This window comes from Meles meles, chromosome 4 (genome assembly GCF_922984935.1).
Source record: "Meles meles chromosome 4, mMelMel3.1 paternal haplotype, whole genome shotgun sequence".
NCBI lineage: Eukaryota > Metazoa > Chordata > Mammalia > Carnivora > Mustelidae > Meles > Meles meles.
Window position 1 is genome coordinate 118,244,627 of NC_060069.1, and position 21,805 is coordinate 118,266,431.

At 34.2% G+C, this 21,805-nt stretch overlaps 1 protein-coding gene across 3 annotated transcripts in view; it reads right to left on the bottom strand.

Moving 5' to 3' along the window:
* EPHA6 (EPH receptor A6) overlaps positions 1–21,805 on the bottom strand; it is a 929,004-nt gene that overhangs the window by 121,434 nt on the left and 785,765 nt on the right. For all 3 annotated transcript variants that reach the window (XM_046001268.1, XM_046001267.1, XM_046001266.1), the window contains one exon: positions 8,392–8,453. In XM_046001268.1, coding sequence (XP_045857224.1) covers positions 8,392–8,453 — 62 coding nt within the window. The remainder of the gene's footprint in view (positions 1–8,391; positions 8,454–21,805) is intronic.

Sequence of the window (21,805 nt, forward strand, 5' to 3'; positions counted from 1 at the left end):
AGGTGTTAAGTATATGAATTACATACCAATTTAAAATCAGAATAAAAACCTGTATGCAAAAAAACCCTGTACGCAAAAGAAGAGCTAGTAAGGAAAGTTATAGTACAATTTCATGGTACCAGGTACTCCAAATGCCATAACGCATTTACAATATTATAATGTTAAAAGAGATAAATTCAGGCTTTTGGAAGTTGATACTCTAACTTCTAATTTAAAAATAAGAAGTTCAGCCAGCCACATGCGTGGTTCCAAGTATACCCTGCTTTCACATATTTGGATGTTTACTGTCACATTATATTTAGAATAGTATTTGGCATTAAGCTGGCATAGGTATGATAAATAATAACATTCGTCTACATGAAGTTTTATATTTTTTTTTGAAAAAAGTAATTAAGGGGATTAATTCAACTATAACTTTTATGGTTTAAAAAAGGTATTGGTAGGTTAATGTGACTTCATTTTTTTCACTGTTGAATATTAAATGAATGCAATGTAGATTAATTTTGCTCTCATATCCTAGCACAAATATAATTCCACACAACACAATTTACAAGGAAAGTGTGCTAATAAAATACAGCTCTCATTATTAATATATAACCAGCATAAGGTAAAATGCCATCTTTACTAGATTTATAATTTGACTACATAAATATTTAAAAGATCCCTTTAATTTTTTAAATTAATATTTGTTTTACATTTGTTCAAGGAAACTCTTCAAATGACTCACATTGCTTTTGAAAGGCTGATATGCACTGATATGTATTATTTAAATACTCATATTCTTGACATATATCTAGATTTTTTAAAATGTGAAAATTATAACTATTTTTAGCTTCTAGAAAAAGACAAAACAATTTTAAAACTCTTAGTGATATCTTCTGATATATATTATGATACTAGGTTATATTATGGAGACTCTACTATGTGCCTAGACACATATTCTAGGAGTTCAGATCTATTAACCATTTAATTTAATATTATATAAAACTCACAACAACTGTGGGAAGTAGTTACCGCCTATCCTTGACCTTATTTTATGGATGACAGTTGTCCTTGAATCTTCCCTTTCGCATGTACAATTTAGCCAATCTAATAGCAAAGTCTATAAGCTCTACCAATACTAATAATTTCTAAATACACCACAGAATCTAGTATTTTCCATCAGCTCAACTATAACAATCCTCATCTAAGCCACTGTCATCTCCTTACCTGGATTTTTATTACAAAAGCTTCCAAATTTCTCTCCATCCATCTGTACTTCACTCAGAATATAGCCACAGCAATTTTTTAAAAGCACAGTCAGATTATGTTGTATCTCTACCCCAACCCTACAATAACTTCACGTCTTTGAGAAAACTCAAACCCATTACAATGACCTAAAATGCCCCAGTTCAGTGTTTTTACAACTTGGTTGCCTATTAAACTTAACTGGGGGAACTTTGAACAAATACGAATGCATGTGTTCCACCAAGAGCTACTGATTTAATTCACTTGGGATGCAGACTAGAACTTGGGATTGTTAAAACCTTTCTAAATTAAATGATTATAATGTGCATCCAAGATTGAGAATCATTTTGCTCCAACATTTGAGCCCCTTTCTGCCTCCATCAACTCTCTGACTTCATCTTCTACCACCTTCCCCTTACATACTCTATTCTAGCCATAACCACAGGGCGACGACATATTTTATTAACCCAACTGCAGGGTAAAAGGGTCAATATTAACAATTATGAAGAGGCAGTAAGCATGAATTACCACTGTTCTAGGCAAAACAGGCATTTGATCATAAAGCATAAAGGCTTAATTTGTAGTTCTTTGGGTATCAAATGCTCCAAACTCAGGGCGTTGGCCCCTGCTATTCTTACTCTGTGAATTATTTCCTTCCAGGTATCCACTTGGCTTGTTCCCTCACCTTCTTCCATCTTTATTCATATGATACTTTTCAGTAAGCCTTTACCTGTTTATTCAATTTAATACTGAAAACTAATCTCACTTCCACCTTCAATTCCCCTACTTTTTCTCCCTGTCTGATACACCATATATTTTGCTGAATTCTTTATTTCTCTTCCCAATAGGTTTTTTATTTCTGTTTTGTTTACTTCTATATTCTAGTCTCCAGAATAGTGCCTGGTCTACTATAGTCTGTGAACACATATTAGTGCAAAAAAAAAAAAAAAAAAGATTTATCAGCTGTTTCACATTGGGCAAGTTACTTATTATGCTTTGCTTCAGTTTCCTCATTGGTAAAATAGGGATAATAGTAACACCCACCTCATAATGTTGCTGTAAGAACTTGGTGAATTAATGAATACTTGGGGTTGGGATAATTCCTAACTCATAGAAAGCACACATAAATGCTAACTATATTAGTTAATTAAAGATATTCACCTTCATTTTTGCTTAAGCCACCGATTCCTAGGTCCACACCTGGAAACCGTCACCCCTAAAACTGCCTTGTTTCAGAAATCTTAAGTATCAATATACTGTGTTGATAAACTGGCCCTCTGGAGAAAAACAAACAGTGCTGATCTGTGGTGTTTGCCAATTGCCATAGTGTAAATATTTCCATCATGGCCAATCTCAAGCTACTAACAGCTTAACAACCAGCTACCTAAATTCCTGGCCATTTAATAATCATCTCTCACAAACTGAAATAATCTGTCTCTAACAAACCACTGCTCGTATCCTACTTCTGGCACACTCTTCTTTTCCTTCAGCTCTCCCACCTTCATCATACAACTATTCTTCCTCTTTTACATAGCCACAGCTCCCAGCTGATGATGTTTCTTTTTTTTTTTTTTTTTTTTTTTTTAAAAGGTTTTATTTATTTATTTGACAGACAGAGATCACAAGCAGGCGGAAAGGCAGGCAGAGAGAGGAGGAAGCAGGCTCCCCATGGAGCAGAGATCCCGATGTGGGGCTCGATCCCAGGACCCTGGGACCATGACCTGAGCCGAAGGCAGAGGCTTTAACCCACTGAGCCACCCAGGCGCCCCTGATGATGTTTCTATTCATTTCTAGCCAATCAGTCTCTTTATTTCCTTCTCTGTCTAGCCTGGATTCGCCAGTTGCTTACCTATAAGATTCATTTTCCACCACCCAATTCACCTTTAATTCCTTTGTGTCTTCCGTTGTACCTGCTCTACACACAGTAGCCCCTGTTATCTCCATTCTTATATCTGTGGGGTTGAGTGTTTCTGCAGAAAGTCATGGAAACATTCATGCCACTACCAAAACACATTCATGAATCCAGCATCAGCTGGATGTCAGTATTAGTTAATTATTTTACTTTCTCCAGGATGAAAGATGTGGTCTGGCAGAATTGGAGGAAGAATACAAGTATCTAATGACAATTACTGGACCAGTAGTCTAGAAGATCCACTACCAGACACTGAGGGTTGCATTATTATTAAAAACGTTGGTAAACATTTTTAACTGGTTGTCCTTACTGGGGCCCAGAGAAAAACTGTTTCTGGTGCCCAACCTGCTCTTGATGCCCACCCATTTTATTTCCTTTGGTCTGAGCAGTGATTAGGTATTTTTCTTTTTAACTTCAGCAATTATTCTAAACATTCACTTTAAAGTTTGTTCTCAAACTCTCAAGTAAACTCTCTTCCTACTTCACATAGAAAAGCAACGACACCAGGCATCATTTCCTTCAATTTAATCCCTTTCATATAGCTCTGTAGATCTATAACACACAGTCCCATGGGTCCTGGAAGATGTGGAGGCCCCTACTATTCAAAGTCAATCCTCCACCAGGGTCCTTGATTTTATATATTCTGATATCCTGAGATAGTTTGCCTTACCAGCATATTTTCTTTAATTCCCTATACCCCAGTGTATAAATTGTCAATTTCTATTAAAAAAATACCCTTCATGTTTCTTTTTGTCTCCTAGCATCTGATTTTTCTCTTACCTTGCTATCTCACCCACTTTATACAAAAAAAAAAAAAAAAAAATCTCCGTTATCAATTCCTGTTCATCTTTCATTCTCATTTTGCCCTACGCATTCTGACTTCTGGCTGGGATCAACCCATTAAGCATGCTTTTCTTGAGATCCCATTGATGTTTTTCAGTCTTTGTTTTTCTGAACTTCTCTGCTGTATTTGATATAACTGCTTATTGCTCCTGCCTGGTGTGCAGGGTTCCATGTCCTTATTTCCCTCCTTCTTCCTCATTGACAACTTATTCCTAGTCACCTTTGGAAACTCCACTCTGCTGCCCTCCCTAGGTTGGAACACCACAGAATTCCTACCTTGTTCAACTTCTTGCCTTTCTCTAAAAGGCTCTAAAAGAACTCTAAAAGTTCTCAGAAAATATCATGGTTTGGCTTTAAGAACCACTTTTATGCTACCGGCTACCAGATCTTTAACTTGAGTCATATTTTTCACCTCAGCTTCAGATTTGTATTTCTTTGCTGTCTGGACATGTTCACTGCATGTTGCATAGGCATCTCAAATGGAATACAACCCAAATGAAACTTGGCATTTCCAAACATCGAGCCCATCCTATTCTTACTCTGTATCTTCAAATCAGTTGGTAGCACCACCTTCCAAACATTCTTCTTACTCCTAGGCATCCTTTCCTGATTATGTTTTAAAATATGGTTTCCTTACTCAATCTGATCTTGTTGGATTTTGTTTTTATCAATTCCCCCCCACCTTAACTTTTTTTTTTTTTTTTTTTTTTTTTTTGTATATGGATGACACTCCTTGCTTGCTTAGGTGATTGTGCTTTGAAAATAATGTTTCTGGGACACCTGGGTGGCTCAGTGGGTTAAAGCCTCTGCCTTCAGTTCAGGTCATGATCTCAGGGTCCTGGGATCGAGCCCCACATCAGGCTCTCTGCTCAGCAAGGAGCCTGCTTCCCCCTCTCTCTCTGCCTGCCTCTCTGCCTACTTGTGATCTCTGTCTGTCAAATAAATAAATAAAATCTTAAAAAAAAAGGAAATAATGTTTCTGTCTTTTCTCTCGTATCAAAGGATTTGAGATGGCAGCAAGAGGTTGTAGCATGAACACACAATATAACATCTTATATAGAAACCAGTGGTATTAAATTTTTGCATACCTAAATTGTGTGAATTGATAAATAAATCCACAGTCAATAAATGTTATAAAATAAAGGAATATATTTTTGTGGTTGGCATATGGTATCTCAAAATTTTTAAGTATTTTAAAACTGCTTTTATTTGAATTGCCTGTTAATACTGTTATAAAAATGGAAGTCCAAAGATCTAAGGGCAAGCAATTGCCAGGTAGATGCTACAAAAAGTGTTTAAGAAATCCAATGAGAGAGACCATAAGATTACACTTAATTCACACTACCGTATTTCTTTGGAAAAGTTAGGAATATTTGCACATCAATGAAGTCATACATTCTGGGCAGCAGGGCTGATGCTCTGCCTGCCAAATCAGGATGCATTTTATTTTAAAATGAAAAGCACACATATAGTTACATACCCACCCACATCCCTTCTGCATGTGCTCACACATGCAAGCACGCACACACACAAACACAGGCACTTAACCATATCATCTCTTGCCAACCTATATCTGGAGGAATGTACATAGGATCCTGAACAGTAGAAGATTTATGAATCCAGTGCAATATCATAGCCAGCCAGCCACCACCACTGGCACTAGATTGTACTTTTGTACTTAGTTTTGCTACCACTCGTTCATATAAAACAGTAAACTGAAGTGATTTTCAAGTATGTGGGAGACCAAGGGGAAATCTTTTCTGCTTCTAGTAAGCACAGAATGCTATTAATGAGCCATGGATAGCTTCCCTACAACGCAATGCACTTAGCCACTTCCTCTGTGCTCACAGAAGCTGCGATTATCAAATTCTAAAGCAGTAGTTTGAAAAATGACTTCGTTTTTGAGAATTTGTGGGATATATATCTTTATAAATTTTATTTCTTCTTGCCATGGGGAGTTGAGTATCTGCTATTGACATAAAGTTTATATAGCACTTTGAGCTTCGGGGATAAAAGAGATATGATTACAAAGAAAGGTAAGAATATTTAAAAAAAAGTAAGAAGGGAGTATTTGGCCCTGTGGCTTTTTTCTCATGCACATGATTTTTATTTTAATAGAAATTCTACATGTAGATGGGATACAAGTTCACATGGAGAGATGGTAGTGAACTTATAAGCAGGTTTATTTGAAAAAAAAAAAAGGAAGAGAAGAAGAAGCATATGAGAACATGGCTTTTTGAGTCAGGGACCTGAGTTTGAATCTTCACTCTACCACTTAGAATATGTCAAGTATTATTCTATAAGCTTTATAATAATACATGGACTCAATGAATCCTCATAACACTTGTATGCGGTAGATGTTGTTAGTATACCCATTTTATAGATAAGTAAACAGAGGCACAGACAAGTTAGTAACTTGCCCAAGTCACAAGGTCGCACAGCTGGTAAGTGACAGAGCCAAGATGAGTTAACATACATTAAAAGTCTCATGGCAGAATAATGGTAGCGACCATCAACAGAATATCTAATCTTTCCCAGACTGTATGATGTCTTACTGATACAATGCATGACAGCTGAAAAATATTAGTTTTTAAATTTTAAATCATGAAATATACTGCTTATAAACATGTTTACAAATACATATTTTATTGATAACATATTATCATTTCTTTATAACATATTTTAATTAATTCAGGATTCAGCAGGATAAAAATTATATCTGAAGCAAACAATTCTCTCCTAATTTGCTGTGGCAGTCATTTGATCCAATTTTCAGCAGCAATTTAGACTGAGTATGCGCTACATTATTTGCCATTATATTCAGCTCTAGGATAGAGTTGATACAAAAAAACCCAAAACATGTCCTAAACATCATTAGAGAATAAGTCATTTTGGAGTATGTCTGATAAAAATGAGCTTTGGAATAAAAATGATGGAAGAGCCTAACTATATATGCATTTCCAAGTACCATAGGAGGTCCTGATAAATTATTCTAAAATAATTTAGCACATTTACAGGAGAAATGAATACAAGCATAAAATAACATTCTGAGAATGGCTACAGGAAAAAAAAAAAACCAGAAACAAATAGTTCATGTCCCCAAACACTTACAAATTTCATTTTGCCTTAAAGACCACACTTGGTTGAGAGTCTGCATTGTGCAAGGAGTATTGCTCTGTAATAACTGGCCAATTTTACTGAATTCAGCTTCTGACATTGAATCTGGGCATCAAGTCCAGTTGCAGGGTAAATATATCATCACTGCTAATATCGAGAGAGGTTGGAAGAAGAGGGCATGAACTCAAGAAAAATAAATGAAAATGAGATCAAAAAAGAAAGGTGAGATACAGAACCTGATCAAGTAATATAGTGCAAAAAATAAAGTGAAGAAAGAATGCTTGAGACCATTTTTATCATATAAAAAGGATAATAAAAAACAGTGTAACATGGATGTACTATATACTAGCTAACTGAACATAATAAAAAAATTTTTAAAATAGTGTAATACATTCCAAATAACAAAAGTCCAGTGATGTTATAAGTACGAAAAATGGCCATGTCTCTGTAGATAGATAAATATTTAAGAATACAGTGATATTCAAATATGTGACCTCTGCTGGGGATGAAACATTTACTGTAGCGATTATTTTTTATATTTCTGTTTTTTTAATTATCCAATGAACACTTTTGTTGCATATGATGGCTTTATAAATACTAAAGACATTATAAATACACTTGAAATATAACTTCATGGTGCCTTCTCAGCTCTGTTATTCTCTACTATTATATAAGACAAATGATTTTTGTACACACCATACTCTCAAGGATAAGTCAGTTTAGTATATGTGCTACTGAAGTGAGCACTAGGAAAGTCACTTTTTAAAGAGTGCTTTAAAATTTTTTTTCTGAAATATATCTCTGCTAGAGTTTTGCTGTATTTCCTTTGCTTTCTGAAAGTCAGGCAAATGAATTTAAGAGGGATAAAACCAGTTGTCTGATACGAACTTGAGTCATTATTGGTAAATACACATCAATTTAAGGGGTTCAGCCTTATAGATCATGCATAAAACATCACACTGAATAGTTAAATGTGATAAAAGCAAAATGAATGCTTATGGGTAGCAATTGAATTTCATTTAATCTCTTTATAACATCATTTGAAATATATATATATATTAATGTGGCATGTGAATTTATAGGCAAAAATCAATTATTATGTGTATATACTCCTCCTGTTAGTAACACGCTAATGTATCACAGTTTCAGAGAAATGCACCCTAGAGAAAATGCCGCTATTCTTCATGGAAAAATCCATGAATAACATTATGCAAAAATTAATTTATGATAAATGATTTAAATCTAGAACTCAGAATAGCTTATTTAAATGCCATCAGAAAAGAACACCTCACCCGCAAAAAGGAGTCTAGGGATCCATTCTCCATATATTCCACCACAATCATTACTGGTCTGCCTGCAAAAAGAGCCAGAGAACACACAAGGATTAGAGCAATTATAGAAAGATGTGCGGCAGTTAGAGATCTCCAGCTGTGGCAGCTAAATTATTTGTGTTTTATTAATAGGAACTTCATTTTCCAACGTGCTTCCACAAAAGTCTTAATATCATACATGGGCTTCTCTCCATTTTTTGTAGCATTATTTCCGTTGAGTTCATAAAAGGAACACGAATTACAAAGGAATTAAGCATTTCCTTTTCTAAAGTTCTGCCATCACTTGCGCAGGTTATGTTCTCTTTGTCCTAAGCTTTTCCTTGAAAGACCATCAACAAGCAAAAGTGAGACTTTACGTAGGGCAGCCTCAGTACAACTTCTTGAAACATTAGACCAGGCATTTCTGTAATATTCCTAAGGCAAAGCAGAAGGGAGAAATTTATAAATTCTCTTTAGGAAATTATAAACCATCAGTCATAGTCTGCTTGTAAGGGCTTCTAAGTGGAAAACTGTCATCAGATTGATGGGTGCTGGCTGCAAAGTGGGCGGGCTCTGCAATAGTTCTTGATCATGCCTCCATTGGACATAGATTGGATCAACATAACAATGATGGCAGGACATGAAAAATAAGTAACTGATTTTGTAGTCTAGTAAGAAGCTAAAATCCGAAGCTGAACATCATTTATTTCTTCTTTATCATATCTATTTGCAACTGTTAGAGTTCTCAATACCCCTATTAGGTAGAATATTTGGCATAAATAATTTAGATTTGTTTCTAAAGAAAAGAATCTATTTGTTTTACCAAATTGCTCAAGCTTAAAAGATAAACTCATTTCAGATGAAGGGGAAATGATATTTACCTGAAATAAACATGTATGACACATTTACTTTTTACTTCTATATTTCTTGCTTCTCATTGAAATTTTTAGCAATTGAATCTGCATTGTGCACAGAGGTTTTCCCTCATGAGTACAAAAAAGATCTGGAAAGAAATTATGTGTACCAATGATGGAAATATTAGATCTCATATTGTAATTCATGTTTCTTTTATGAACTCAAAACCTTATGGGTTAAAAGGGTGACTGTAACAAATTAGTACAACGTCTACAAATGCTAGATTTTTGCATTTGAATCTATATTTTAAAGAAAGATGTGCTAAAGGTTAAATGTAGTAATAAAACCCCAAATTTATCATGCATAGTATTAGAATCCAAAGAAATTTTCCATTTTGGTGGATTTCCATAATGTTCCTCAAAGTCATTAATTTCACCCAAATACAGATACAGAACTTTATCAGAAAATACTGAGGTCAAATGAACTGTTGGCACTATTGTAGCAAGGATCTAGAAGATCCAGATTTTAAACCTGAAAGGAAGTCTTTTGTTTGGCTATTGGATTTAGAGAGCTTGGAAACAGAAGCCTGAAGCAAACACTTGGTTAGCAAGATAGAGAAAATACAAGATCATTTTTTATGATTAAATATGGAAATTCTGAAACCAATATTCCAGTATCAATTATAATGCATCATGGAAGTTAAGGGGAAAAACTGGTTGCTATAGTGACTGCCTGAGTTAGTTCATCTGCCGAGTCACATCTTTTTAATCTACCTTGACCATTGCTGCCAGAGAAACATATTTAGTTTAATATATATATATATATTATATATACATACATATATATATACACATACAAAATCCTCTCCCTAAGAATGTCAGTCTTGATACAATAAAAAGAGCTTGCAAGCACTTCCCTTGTATTAAAACAAATTATTATTAGACCTATTACACAAATAAGGAAATTGGGGGATAGAAAATTAAAGTACTTGTCCAGAGTCCAACAGCTGGTAAGTGGCAGCATCAGGCAGAGTGTTTCAGAGCTTAAGCTCTTAGCTTTTATGCCATAGGTGCCTCTCAGACATAATTTATACATCAAAGCTGTAAGGTTCCTCCTTCTGTGCTGGACCGCATCTCTCCTAACTAGCCCTACCATCTCCTGTTCCTAGCTTCATTATCATCGATACCAGTTCAGTTCTGTCTCCTCTGCTTTTCCTTTTGCTATCCCCCTGCCAGGATTATCTACTGATTTGCTTCTCTCCCTAATCTCATTCCACATGTCCCTAGAACATATATACTGTACCTCTTCCTTGAAAGTCCCCCATAGTGATATTTCCTATAGTGGCATTCCTGTCACATTTATTGTCTACATTCTAAAATGTTGTGCCTGGTTCTAGGTTAGGTTGTTTTTCTCCCTTAACTTCCCACAGATGCTATGTATCCCCATTTACTAGGTTTCTCAAAGCCATGTCCCGTAAAGCTGAGCAGAGTAGGAGTTTTATTTATAGTAACAGGTTGATTTTTCCCAACAATTTTCCTAATTCCTCAGAGAGTAACACTGAAGTATTTGAGCAAGGTTCTAATCTATGTGAATACCAAGTACTTTGAAATTAGTTCTAGCTATAACTCCTTGGGAGATACTTTATGCAGCCTTGAAATTCATCAGTGACAAGTTTCAGCTTCTCATTAAAGATAATAGTCAAATGAAGACTCCCCCGGTTTCTTGTGAATTAGAAGTTTCACACCTGAGCTCGGCATCTTTTGTATTTTGTGCAGTAACATCAGTTTAGAGCTGCTATTATTAAACTAAGGAGCTGTTTTATTAGAATACTGCTGGCATCTAACCTGTAATTTGTTTCCTAGTGGTTTTCTATAGGGAGGTTAGCTACACTGTGAAGATTACAAGCAAGTTTACAGTCTATGATCACATTTTATAATCAACAAAATAGATAAGTATGAGGGAAATTACGACAGGATGGTATTCAAATATGTTGCTAGGTGACAGAAGTCTATTGGTAAACAGTGCTTTGTCTTATTTTCAAATATGTAAAAATTATATAATACATTATTGCTATTGGAAAATATATTTAGAGGTGATTCTCTTTTTATATTTTCAAAATATTTCTGCTTTTTTTCTTTAATTTTCCACAGTTTCCCAAAGACCTCATGTCACAGAATTAACTTAGTATTTGCACTGTACTGAAGTCAGTGGATAGACTCCAAGATTCTTGAATTAGTCAAGTCTCAAAATCCCTAGACCTTTTTTTAGAAACCTCATCAGTTTGCTTTAAGAGATTTTGAAAAGCACTTCTATAAGTCACACAAAAACTGAATTTCTTTCATTTCCCTTAAAAAAATAGTCCAGAAGTATTTATGTATATCTTAAATTGCATGGGAATAAAACCCTTGGAAGAAATCACTTACTTATATACCGAACACAATGAATCACAAAATCTCAGATCATCTTTTTCTGTTACAGAGAAAAATTATTTTCTTTAATTGGGACTTCAATGGACTATTGACTAATTTTTTTCCCTTCCATATTTATAGTTGCCCAATACTTGAGATGATTTTGAAACTTGGGGAAAATATTTTTCAAGTGAAATTGTACTTTTGTTTGTTTGTTTGCCTCAAGAACATTTGTGAAAGAAGGGGATTATAGAAATTTAACATTTTCATAAAAGTAATGTTTTTGCTGGATGTAGTATTTTGTATCAGCTTAGCCATTTCTAAACAAATCTCAATGACCTCTAAACTCTATTACAAATTTAAATAGATTCTAGTTTATTTAACATTATATCATGTCCATATTTTGTCTACAGTGTAATAAAATTTGTGGTGATAACTTGGCTTGACTGGTTGCTTGTATTTTCCCTCCAATTGCAATTCTGGATTTTTGGAGCCAGTTATTTTTAACCTATTTCTACTGCCACCACTTCTGATATAGAGATAGTGAATTATAGTTATAATCTCAAATGGATTTAAGAATAAATAATTTTCTTATCCCTCTAAGGCATTCATATGGATGACATAAATTTGAATAAAATTACGATGTATGAAATAACTATTTTTATTCACAAGATAAGTACTAAAATTGGGGGATGATTTTCCCCTTATACTGTTGCCTGGTCATTATCAGATTGTGTCCCAAAGGAATCTTATGTTCAGGTGAATTCAAATCAAATATTTTAACATTTCCTCTGAACTTTCTTTCCCTCCTATATTCCTGTCAGGGTTAAAATATCACCATCTATCTAGTTACCCAGGTTTGAAATCCTACTCTAATATTGGACTTCTCACTTTATCAAACCCTGTTAGTCCATAAGTTATTAAATTATGCTGATTCTATATAAAATTATTGCTGCCTATATCCTGCTTTTGTTTTTTCTTCCTTCACTTATTACAAAATCAGTTACTGATTATACTTTCTAATGCTTATATAATCATTATTTCAAACATTTAGTGATGCATCAAACATTTTTTTAATGTCTACTATATATCGAGTACTCCTCTGGTTTCCAAAAAATCATCCTTAATTGGGGTGCCTGGGTGGCTCAGTTGGTTAAGTGTCTGACTCTTGATTTTGGCTCAGGTCATGATCTTAGGGTCATGAGGTTGAACCCTGCATCAGGCTCCTGCTCAGTGTGGAGTCTGCTTAAGATTCTCTCTCTCTCCTCCCTCTGCCCGTCCCCCCTCACATGGATGCGTGTGCTCTCTTTCTCTCTAAAACAAAACAATACAAATCCTCAATCAATACAAGATCCTTGCTTCATGACGTGTATAGTGGAAAGGGGAACAGAAATAGGTAAATAGTCAATTACCATAAACGGCTAAGGCCTCATCTCCTCCTTTAAAAACCCATTTTACTTATTGTTTTCTTTGCTGTAGGATTAGTTTAAAGGGCTTGGCAATAAATTCCTACACAATCTCTCTTCTACCTTTGTTCTAGTGTCATTTTTACCTCCCCCTAGTCTCCTACTTCCTGTTTTTCAAATCCTCTATGGGACTCATAATTCATGAAGAATGACTTGTCTTGTACCTCCCTCTCTTCCCTGGAAGACTTCCTTCTCACTGTAAAATCATATGCTTAAAAAGGAAAAAGTAAATACTGTCTCCATGGTCAATTCAATGAGCACTTTCTCTTTTAGGAAGACCTGGTTGTTTGCTTTCTCCTCCCTTTACATCTTAATCTAACAACTATATGACACACTTATGGTATAGTATTGGTGTTTCTGTGGAAGTATCTGCCACCCGCTCTAAAATGCCCTGGAGGTCAGGAATTGTGCATAGTTCTCAGAAAATTCACTGTTGAACAGAGAACTAGGCACAGAATAGGTACTAAATTTCATTTTTTTAATGGAATGCCAGAAGGAATACACACATAAAGATATTCCCTGTGACGACCAAGAAAAGAGTTACTGAAATAACAGAACAGCAAATCAAGAAATCCTAAATTCTTTGCCTTGTATAATATATAGATTTAGAGACAAAGAAAACTTCAAATTTTAGCCCTCCTGCCTATTACATGATCTTGGGCAAGTTATTTTCACTCTCTCAGTTTTTGCATTTACAAAATGAGGATAATATTATCTACTACATATGGTTTTAAAGAGTTAGATGAAAAAATGTATAGTTAGTGCAGTGTCTGGCAATCGTTGGCACTTAAAAATGTTGGTATACACTTGCTTTCCTTCCTTTTTGAGCACAATTATCTGCTTCTTCCTCCTTTTTAAAAAATTAACATATAATGTATTATTTGCCCCGGGGGGGGGGGTCTATGAATAATCAGACTTACACATTTCACAGCAATGTGTAGCCAAAAATAGTTTTATAAAAATGGATCATTTCTATATTTTATTGTAGTTTGGTATTGAGACAAAAAATTCTTTTATATCCTATGGCAAAGTAAAAATGACCACTGGTTACACATTTTATGTAATACAGTAAATTCCCAGTTTTAGCACTGAAATTCTCATATCTCAGGCCAACTTGAATGTTTGGTTACCTTATCCTTTGTGTGCTCAGCACAGTGCAATTAGAAGTTGTTGTATTAAAGTCAGATAATGTGACATTGAAGACTTTTTCACTTTGGGTAAGGAACCTTTCATAGGTCACTTATGTTACTGCCTATCTCCTTATTCATATGCATTTGTATATTTGTATATTTAATATTATTACACAGTAATAACACTTCCTCCGTTGTGTGATATGTGGAAGTAAAAGAGATAATGTGTTTAAAACACAGAGAATAGTACATTATGCTAAATACCGAATCACCCAATAACAGCTTAAAGAATGAATGAATAAATGGCAAATATCACACCTTACCTTACTGGCTAGATGTTGAATCGTAATCTAAGAAATGGCTTTCCGAGTTAAAAAGATTCATAACTGAAAATGACTATGATCAGTATATTTAGGAGCTTCTCAAAGGTCTATTTAACTCCTATACACCTATACACATGAATATTCCGTTCATATGTGAAACATAAGAAATAGCGCAGAAGACCACAGAGGAAGGAAGGGAAAACTGAATGGGAAGAAATCAGAGAGGGAGACAAACTCTGAGAGACTCTGGTCTCCAGGAAACAAAGTGAGGGCTATGGAGGGGAGGTGAGTGGAGGGATGAGGTACCTGGGTGATGGATATTAAGAAGGGCACATGTTGTCATGAGTATTGGGTGTTATATGCAAAAAATGAATCTTTGAACACTACATCCAAAACTAATGATGTACTATGTGTTGGCTAACTGAACATAATAAAAAAGAATCCTATACATCTGAAATTGACAGGTTTGAAGTTGCTTTATAGAGCAACATGGATTCTCCTACAGTAGAGTAACATAATCAAAATGGGCATTTTCTTATTTTAAATGACATGCTATCACATACAGTTTCTGGAGAATAGCTAGTATAGGAAATAGATTCTTACTCCTATCTAAGAAGCTATGCTGCATCTTCTGTACTCTACATATTTATACCTGTAACAATATGTTTCATGGTTAATTTGCAATTTATTTTATTTTTTATTTTTTAATTTTTAAAAGATTTTATTTATTTATTTGACAGAGAAAGAGAGAGAGTGTATACAAGCAGGGATAGTGGGAGAGGGAGAAGCAGGCTCCCCGCTGACCAGGGAGCCCAAATGGGGGGTCAATCCCAGGGCCCTGAGATCATGACCTGAGGTGAAGGCAGATGCTTGACTGACTGAGCCACCCAGGCACCCCTGAAATTGATTTTAACTTTAACACTATTTGTAACTCCTGAAAATTTGTTCCATGTTTTTCTTAATTTCTTTATTTTGTCTTTAAAATTTAGATGTGATCTAAATGCCCCGAGAGAAATGATGAAGAATAAATTACTTTATCCAATGACAAAACAGCTGAGCAGAAATTAGGAGGAAGGATTGCATTTATGAAATCTGTGGCATTTCTTAATCTAGATTTGTTTCAGAGTAAATGAAAGGTATGAAGCTAAAAAAATGAAACATAATTCTCCTGCCAGTTCCAGAGAGCAGTGGCATACCATCTGCATCAATTAACTTCAGTAATATTCAGTACTATCCTTTCTACTGAAAATTACCATATGGGCAAAAAGACTTCTTAATTAGAAGTGTCTTGTTTACAATGAAAGTTATTGCCAAAGATGTCTAATGTTAGATTTTGTTTCCACTATAAGACACTAACCATATTGCAAAATTTTAATAACATATGCATTTTTAAGAATGGCTTTCTTGATTTTGTACTGTATCCATATTTACAAAAATATCATAATGACAATTATCAAGTTAAAAGTATATGTTTTGAGATTATCTGATTTTTACTTCTTTTTTTTTGCTTTCCACCAGTTTGAAAGAAATGGCTATACAATAATCAATTATTATATGAGCAATTATTTACCATTAGCTAGCAATGAACAAAATGCATTAGACCATTCTCGTAACTTGAAATACTGTGTAATATCCAAGTTCAAAACCAAATTAAACCAGGAGTGCCTGGGTGGCTCAGTTAAGTTAAGCATCTGACTGTTGGTTTTGGCTCAGGTCATGATCTCATGGGTCATCAGATCAAGCTCTGAGTTGGGCTCCATGCTCAGCGGGGAGTCTGCTTAAGGATTCTCTCCCTCTCCCTCTGCCCTTCCCTCCATTCTCTCTTTCTCTCTCTAAGATAAATAAATCTAAAATAAAATAAAATAAAATAAAATAAAACCATGAATCAAACAATTTCATGCTGCCTTTGTCATTTTATTTTCTGTGAAAATCTTTTGTGTAGATGATTTAACAATAGATACTATTTCTAAATCAGCACATATGTAATAACTAATTTTTTAAAAATAAGTTTTTCAATATGCCAGGCACTGTTCTAAGAGTTTTACATGTGTTAACTCATTTAATCTTCATACCCTTGTGGTGGATGTAATTTAGTAATTCAATTTACTAGTTCAATTTAACAGCTCAAATTACAGATGCACAGAGAGTTTAACTTGTCCAAGAATGCACAGTGAGCAACTGGCAGAGCCAAGGTTTGAAGGCACGAGATGTGGTTCCAGAATCTGAGTGCTTAACCATCTTCTTATACCTCAAATGAGACTTGCATCTCCATTATTAATTTGGAGACATAAAGTAATACCCTAAATTTCTGTGGCTCATCTTAACACATTCTGTAAAGTTATTATGGACTGGGCACTGTGTTGCTCCTAAAGATGTTTTGTCCTGGAGAAGTTCTATGATTTTAAAGCCTTGTAAAGCACTATAATATCTATATAAAGAGGAAATACATGTAAGGAAACTTGCTGGCAAAATCTTTAGATTTTGCTTTCTCCATTCTCACACATCAATTTATGATGATTCTGAGGTTCCTTTACAAGAAATGTTTTAAGAGAGACTCTTGAAGCTTTTGAGAGAAAATATCATATTTTACAGTACTGTTTCAAATGTTATTCTTCATTTCTGGCTTCAGAAGTGTTTTATGGTTACATAACCAATCAACTATTCAGTTTTTTTGGCCTTTTGTATCATTCACTAATCAAAAGAGTACACAAAATTTAAAAATTAAGCAAATGTCTGGAGAGGATATATTTAATACTAACTATATAGGTTATTTATGGTGAGATTTTACTTATAATGGAGGAAACATCTATGATATAAGTTAAACTACCAATTAGTTTCCTTTTTTTCCTCGTAGGAAAGTTACTACTTATTTTTGAGTCTTTTTTTCAATTTGTACAAGGGGTTTAATTTAAAAAAAAAGAAAGTTCAGTTTTGCTAATTACACTTTCTTTAAGACCTCCATGAACAAAACTAGGAAAAGCCAACATTGTGCCACTAGGCAACTTCTACCATGCTTTGTCTTACAAGTCACAAGAATGAATGCTGAGATGTGACGTGTTTTGTAACAGGGTTGGTCTATTCCCAATTATTTATGTTCTTAAGTGGCCCAGCAGCCCATGAGAGCATGCCATGTGGCCCTGTGGGAGAGGAAAAGGCATTTGAGCCACTCGGTTGTTTATCATGTTTCCAATTAAGGTGAACACACACAGACACAACAATTCCCACCAACACAAAGATTAAAGACTGGTTCAGATGGAGACTCAGCTAATTTAGCAAGCTGTATAAAGTTTTTTAAAAGAATCTCCCTTTGTGAAAAGAAAATGATTCTGGGATGAGTCTTTTGAAAGTGTTGACAGTTTCTTTGAATAGCATCAAAAATAGATGACACAATTTGTAATAAGAAAACATGAAGATCTCTGTAGAGTAGATATATATTCTCAACTGAGAGTTTAAACAGCCATATAAAGAAGGTCCAGATTTTTAAGTTGCAAACTTCTTCAAATGATATTAAGAAAAAGCAACATTTATGTTATCAAGAATACATAGCTAAGATCAAAAGCTAGAAGTATTTAAAGATCTGAAAATAGTGAAAAGTACTAGTAATGAAGAAGTAAAAAAGAACTAGTAAAATATTTGGATATCACTTAAAAGTTTCTTTTAATAATTTTCATGTCTTCTGGAAGAAAAAGAATAGAAATTCTCTTTGTAAATATTCAAGAATTTGATGTCAAGTGCATCTTGCAGCTCTGTTTTTTAAAATTTTTCTTTTAAATGCACTATCAATCTTACATAAGGAGAATGATGCTCATTTATGTCAACTAACACTACATTATGTAAAAAAAAATTGAGTTTCTGAGAATGTGAAATTCTTTATTTATGGACTTCAAGAGGTCCAGAGGTCTCCTGAAATTGTATGTAAATATTTACATATATGATCATATGTCAATTTTCTTGGTGAAGAGTCTGTTATTTTTGGCCAAGAAACAAAGTATAATCCATTAGGAATCTGAGTCCATGACCCATACTACAATGTCAGGAACCCATAAGAGTCCTTAAACTCATAAACTTTAATAGATTAAAGTTTTTATAAACTGTTTCTTGAAAGTTGGAATTATACCTTCAATTTTGTTTATGCTCCCATCCTGACTTTTCTTATTCCAAGTGCTATCTTCAAGTTGTCTTCCTTAAGCTTTAAATTATTTCCTGATCTTTTGCATATTTCTCCTCAGGTAAGCCAAAGAACCACTCTCTTTGGAAACAATGACTTCAAGCAATAGAGGAAGCAGACTGAATGCAACCTTGCATTAGCTGGCCAGCCCCTCTTGCACAGGTTTTGGAAACTATCAGTATGTCCCAATAGGTGTTTTTATTTTATTATTTTTTTAAAGATTTTATTTATTTATTTGACAGAGAGAGAGAGAGAGATCACAAATAGCCAGAGAGGCAGGCAGAGAGAGGAGGAAGCAGACTCCCTGCTGAGCAGAGAGCCCAGTGCGGGACTGGATCCCAGGACACTGAGATCATGACCTGAGCTGAAGGCAGAGGCTTTAACCCACTGAGCCACCCAGGCGCCCCCAATAGGTGTTTTTAAATAATCCTCTAATATAGCAATAACAGTGTGAAAATCTTTTAAAGGGGTTGTTTATTGGTGTATGACTAGAAATACAATCACTTTTGTCACCTTCCTTGTGCTTCTGTTGGCTGGGTGTGGTCTCTCTATCATTTTATCAGTGACCCTCTCTTCTCTATGCCACCTCTCAGTCCTGAACTAGAATAATATTGGTCTTCTGCCCACTCCCACCCCAGATTCCCCATCCTAGTTTTTCTAATAGCTTAGTTCTAGTTCTGCAGAGTTTCCTTCTGAAGCCTGAGGATGCACAGACTTTCAAGGAGGAGAGTTCTCTAGGGAGAACTGTACAAATGAGTATTGATTAGGGCCTATTGGGTCCTATTTGGAATCACACAAATGGAAAGGAATAAAGCAAGCAGGACTTAGGAATCCAAATGAAAGTTTTTCCTTTTTTTAACAATAATTCACTTTGAATCGTTTATTCAGGATTTTATTTTGCATATTTATTCCAGTTTCCCCTATACCTTTTATAATTAGTTTTTAGTTTAAGTCGATGCTTGCAAATACTCATTAACACACACCACATTCAGGGTAATTGACAACATTCTCAACTGTAGAAATGTATAAAATATAAACCCTATAATTAAAGAGATTTTTTCCCCTTGAAGGTCTCTTACTTAAAAAGTAAACCACCATCTCTTAACCTTTATGTACATTGACTGCAACAATATTTTGTTAAAGACAAAATAAGGCCAATTGTTGTTTATACTACATAAAAATATAAAAAGAATAATCATCCTCAGAAGAACAATGACCAAAGTATAGAAATTATTTTGCTAGACATGATTAACTTTGAAATGTCAAATTATGGATCTCAAGCAAAGTTACTGACCTTTTTTAGAATGCCTAATCATATAAAAAATGAAATGGTTTACTTTGATTTTTAAAACCATGGTTTGATTGTATTTAAAAGTTATATACTTTTCAACTATTCATTTCCCTTGGTATACTGAGTTAATGCCAATTTTCCTTAACTTATGGTCTATTCCTTCAAAGTTTGCCACTTAGTCTTATATATTTGTGTTACTGCTTTCCCACAGTCCTCTGTATGCATCAAAATCTGATAATATTATATTCTTAGATCTGAGATTCTCTGCAGCTTTAACCTTACTTATCATTCCTAACTTATTTCTACCATTTAAACCATATGCCTTCTGAACAAGAAAATTTTTTGCCTGAATAACAGCGCGTGTAATATTTGCCCTGACTCCATATCAGATAGGATTTCACATGAAATATGGAAAGGAAAATATTAATAATCATGGCTAATAGATTTTGAAGACATTTTAATATTGGCTCAGCTCTGTAAGTCTTTTGCTATAAAAATGGTCTAGTCGGATCTGTTATCAGTTTATAGAAAACTGGATTGTGTATTCATTTCCTGCTAGTCAGGGGACATTCGTGAAGATATGAAAAAATCTGGCTATTTGAGGATAAGGCTCATCTAAATCTTTTTTTCAAATGGTAAAAAAAATATTATTTATTAGATTTATTAATTATATATCTAATTTAATTTAATTGCAATTTAATTGCAAATCTGGTGTTTGAGTCCCTAATGTTCAGATTTCTCTTGTTATCTGATTCAGTGTAAGTAGAGAGGGAGTCTCACATGATTGAGTCACTCCATCTTTGCTGTTTAATTTGACCCCAACACATGGAATGCAATGGAGAGAATTTCAGGTAAAAATGTCAAAAGAGGTGTTTTATATATAGCATTGTATTTAAAGCACAGGTAGACAAAACTAAGATGGTGTTTCAGAAGCCCTCCACAACTGAAGAGCTTCCAAGATTAACCACAAAGGAAGTATTAGGGAAATCTTGGACATTGGTTTCTATCAGAATTTATCTGTTTCTAAATCCCACATGCTGCCTGTTTCCTTTGTTTTCTCTTTCACAGACTTTGCTTATAATTGACAAATCATGTAGTTTGAAGTATATGTTTGAGTTTGGTCTTAAACATACAAATATATTATAATAATCATATATATATATAATAAATAAAATGTTTGATTCTTTAGTGAAAAATATGTCTCCCATAACTGACAGAAAACTGCTAGAAAAATGTAACTTAGAATTTTGTTGATCTGATCATACCCATCTAGGATATTTTCTGAGTAATTATTAGGTAATTAATATGCCTTTATATTTTTTATGCCTTTATATTTTACTAATAAGTCTAGTTTTTAAGACACATTGTAATATTTGGATCTTAGTATAAATTTAAGATACTACATGACGTTAGATACTTACTGCTGTACAGTAACAGAAAAGACTGAATCAGTAACCTTCCATGTATTACCCCATCATTATAACTGCATAATTTTATCTTTCAATGACTTCATTATGCTGCTTTTATTTGTATATGGTATGTGAAATGAAATTGCCAAAAACATAAAGGGTTTGGGTAGAGGTGGAATCTCTCATAAGGTAAGCTACGAGTCTAAGACCCTATATGTAATCAGTACTCTGTGGCATATAAAAATGTTCTATCCCACTTTCAGATACAGTGTGGTTACAGAATTAAGTCAAGGAAATGACTAGATGGAGAAAAGAGGGCAACTTATTACCATTTTAGAATATATGC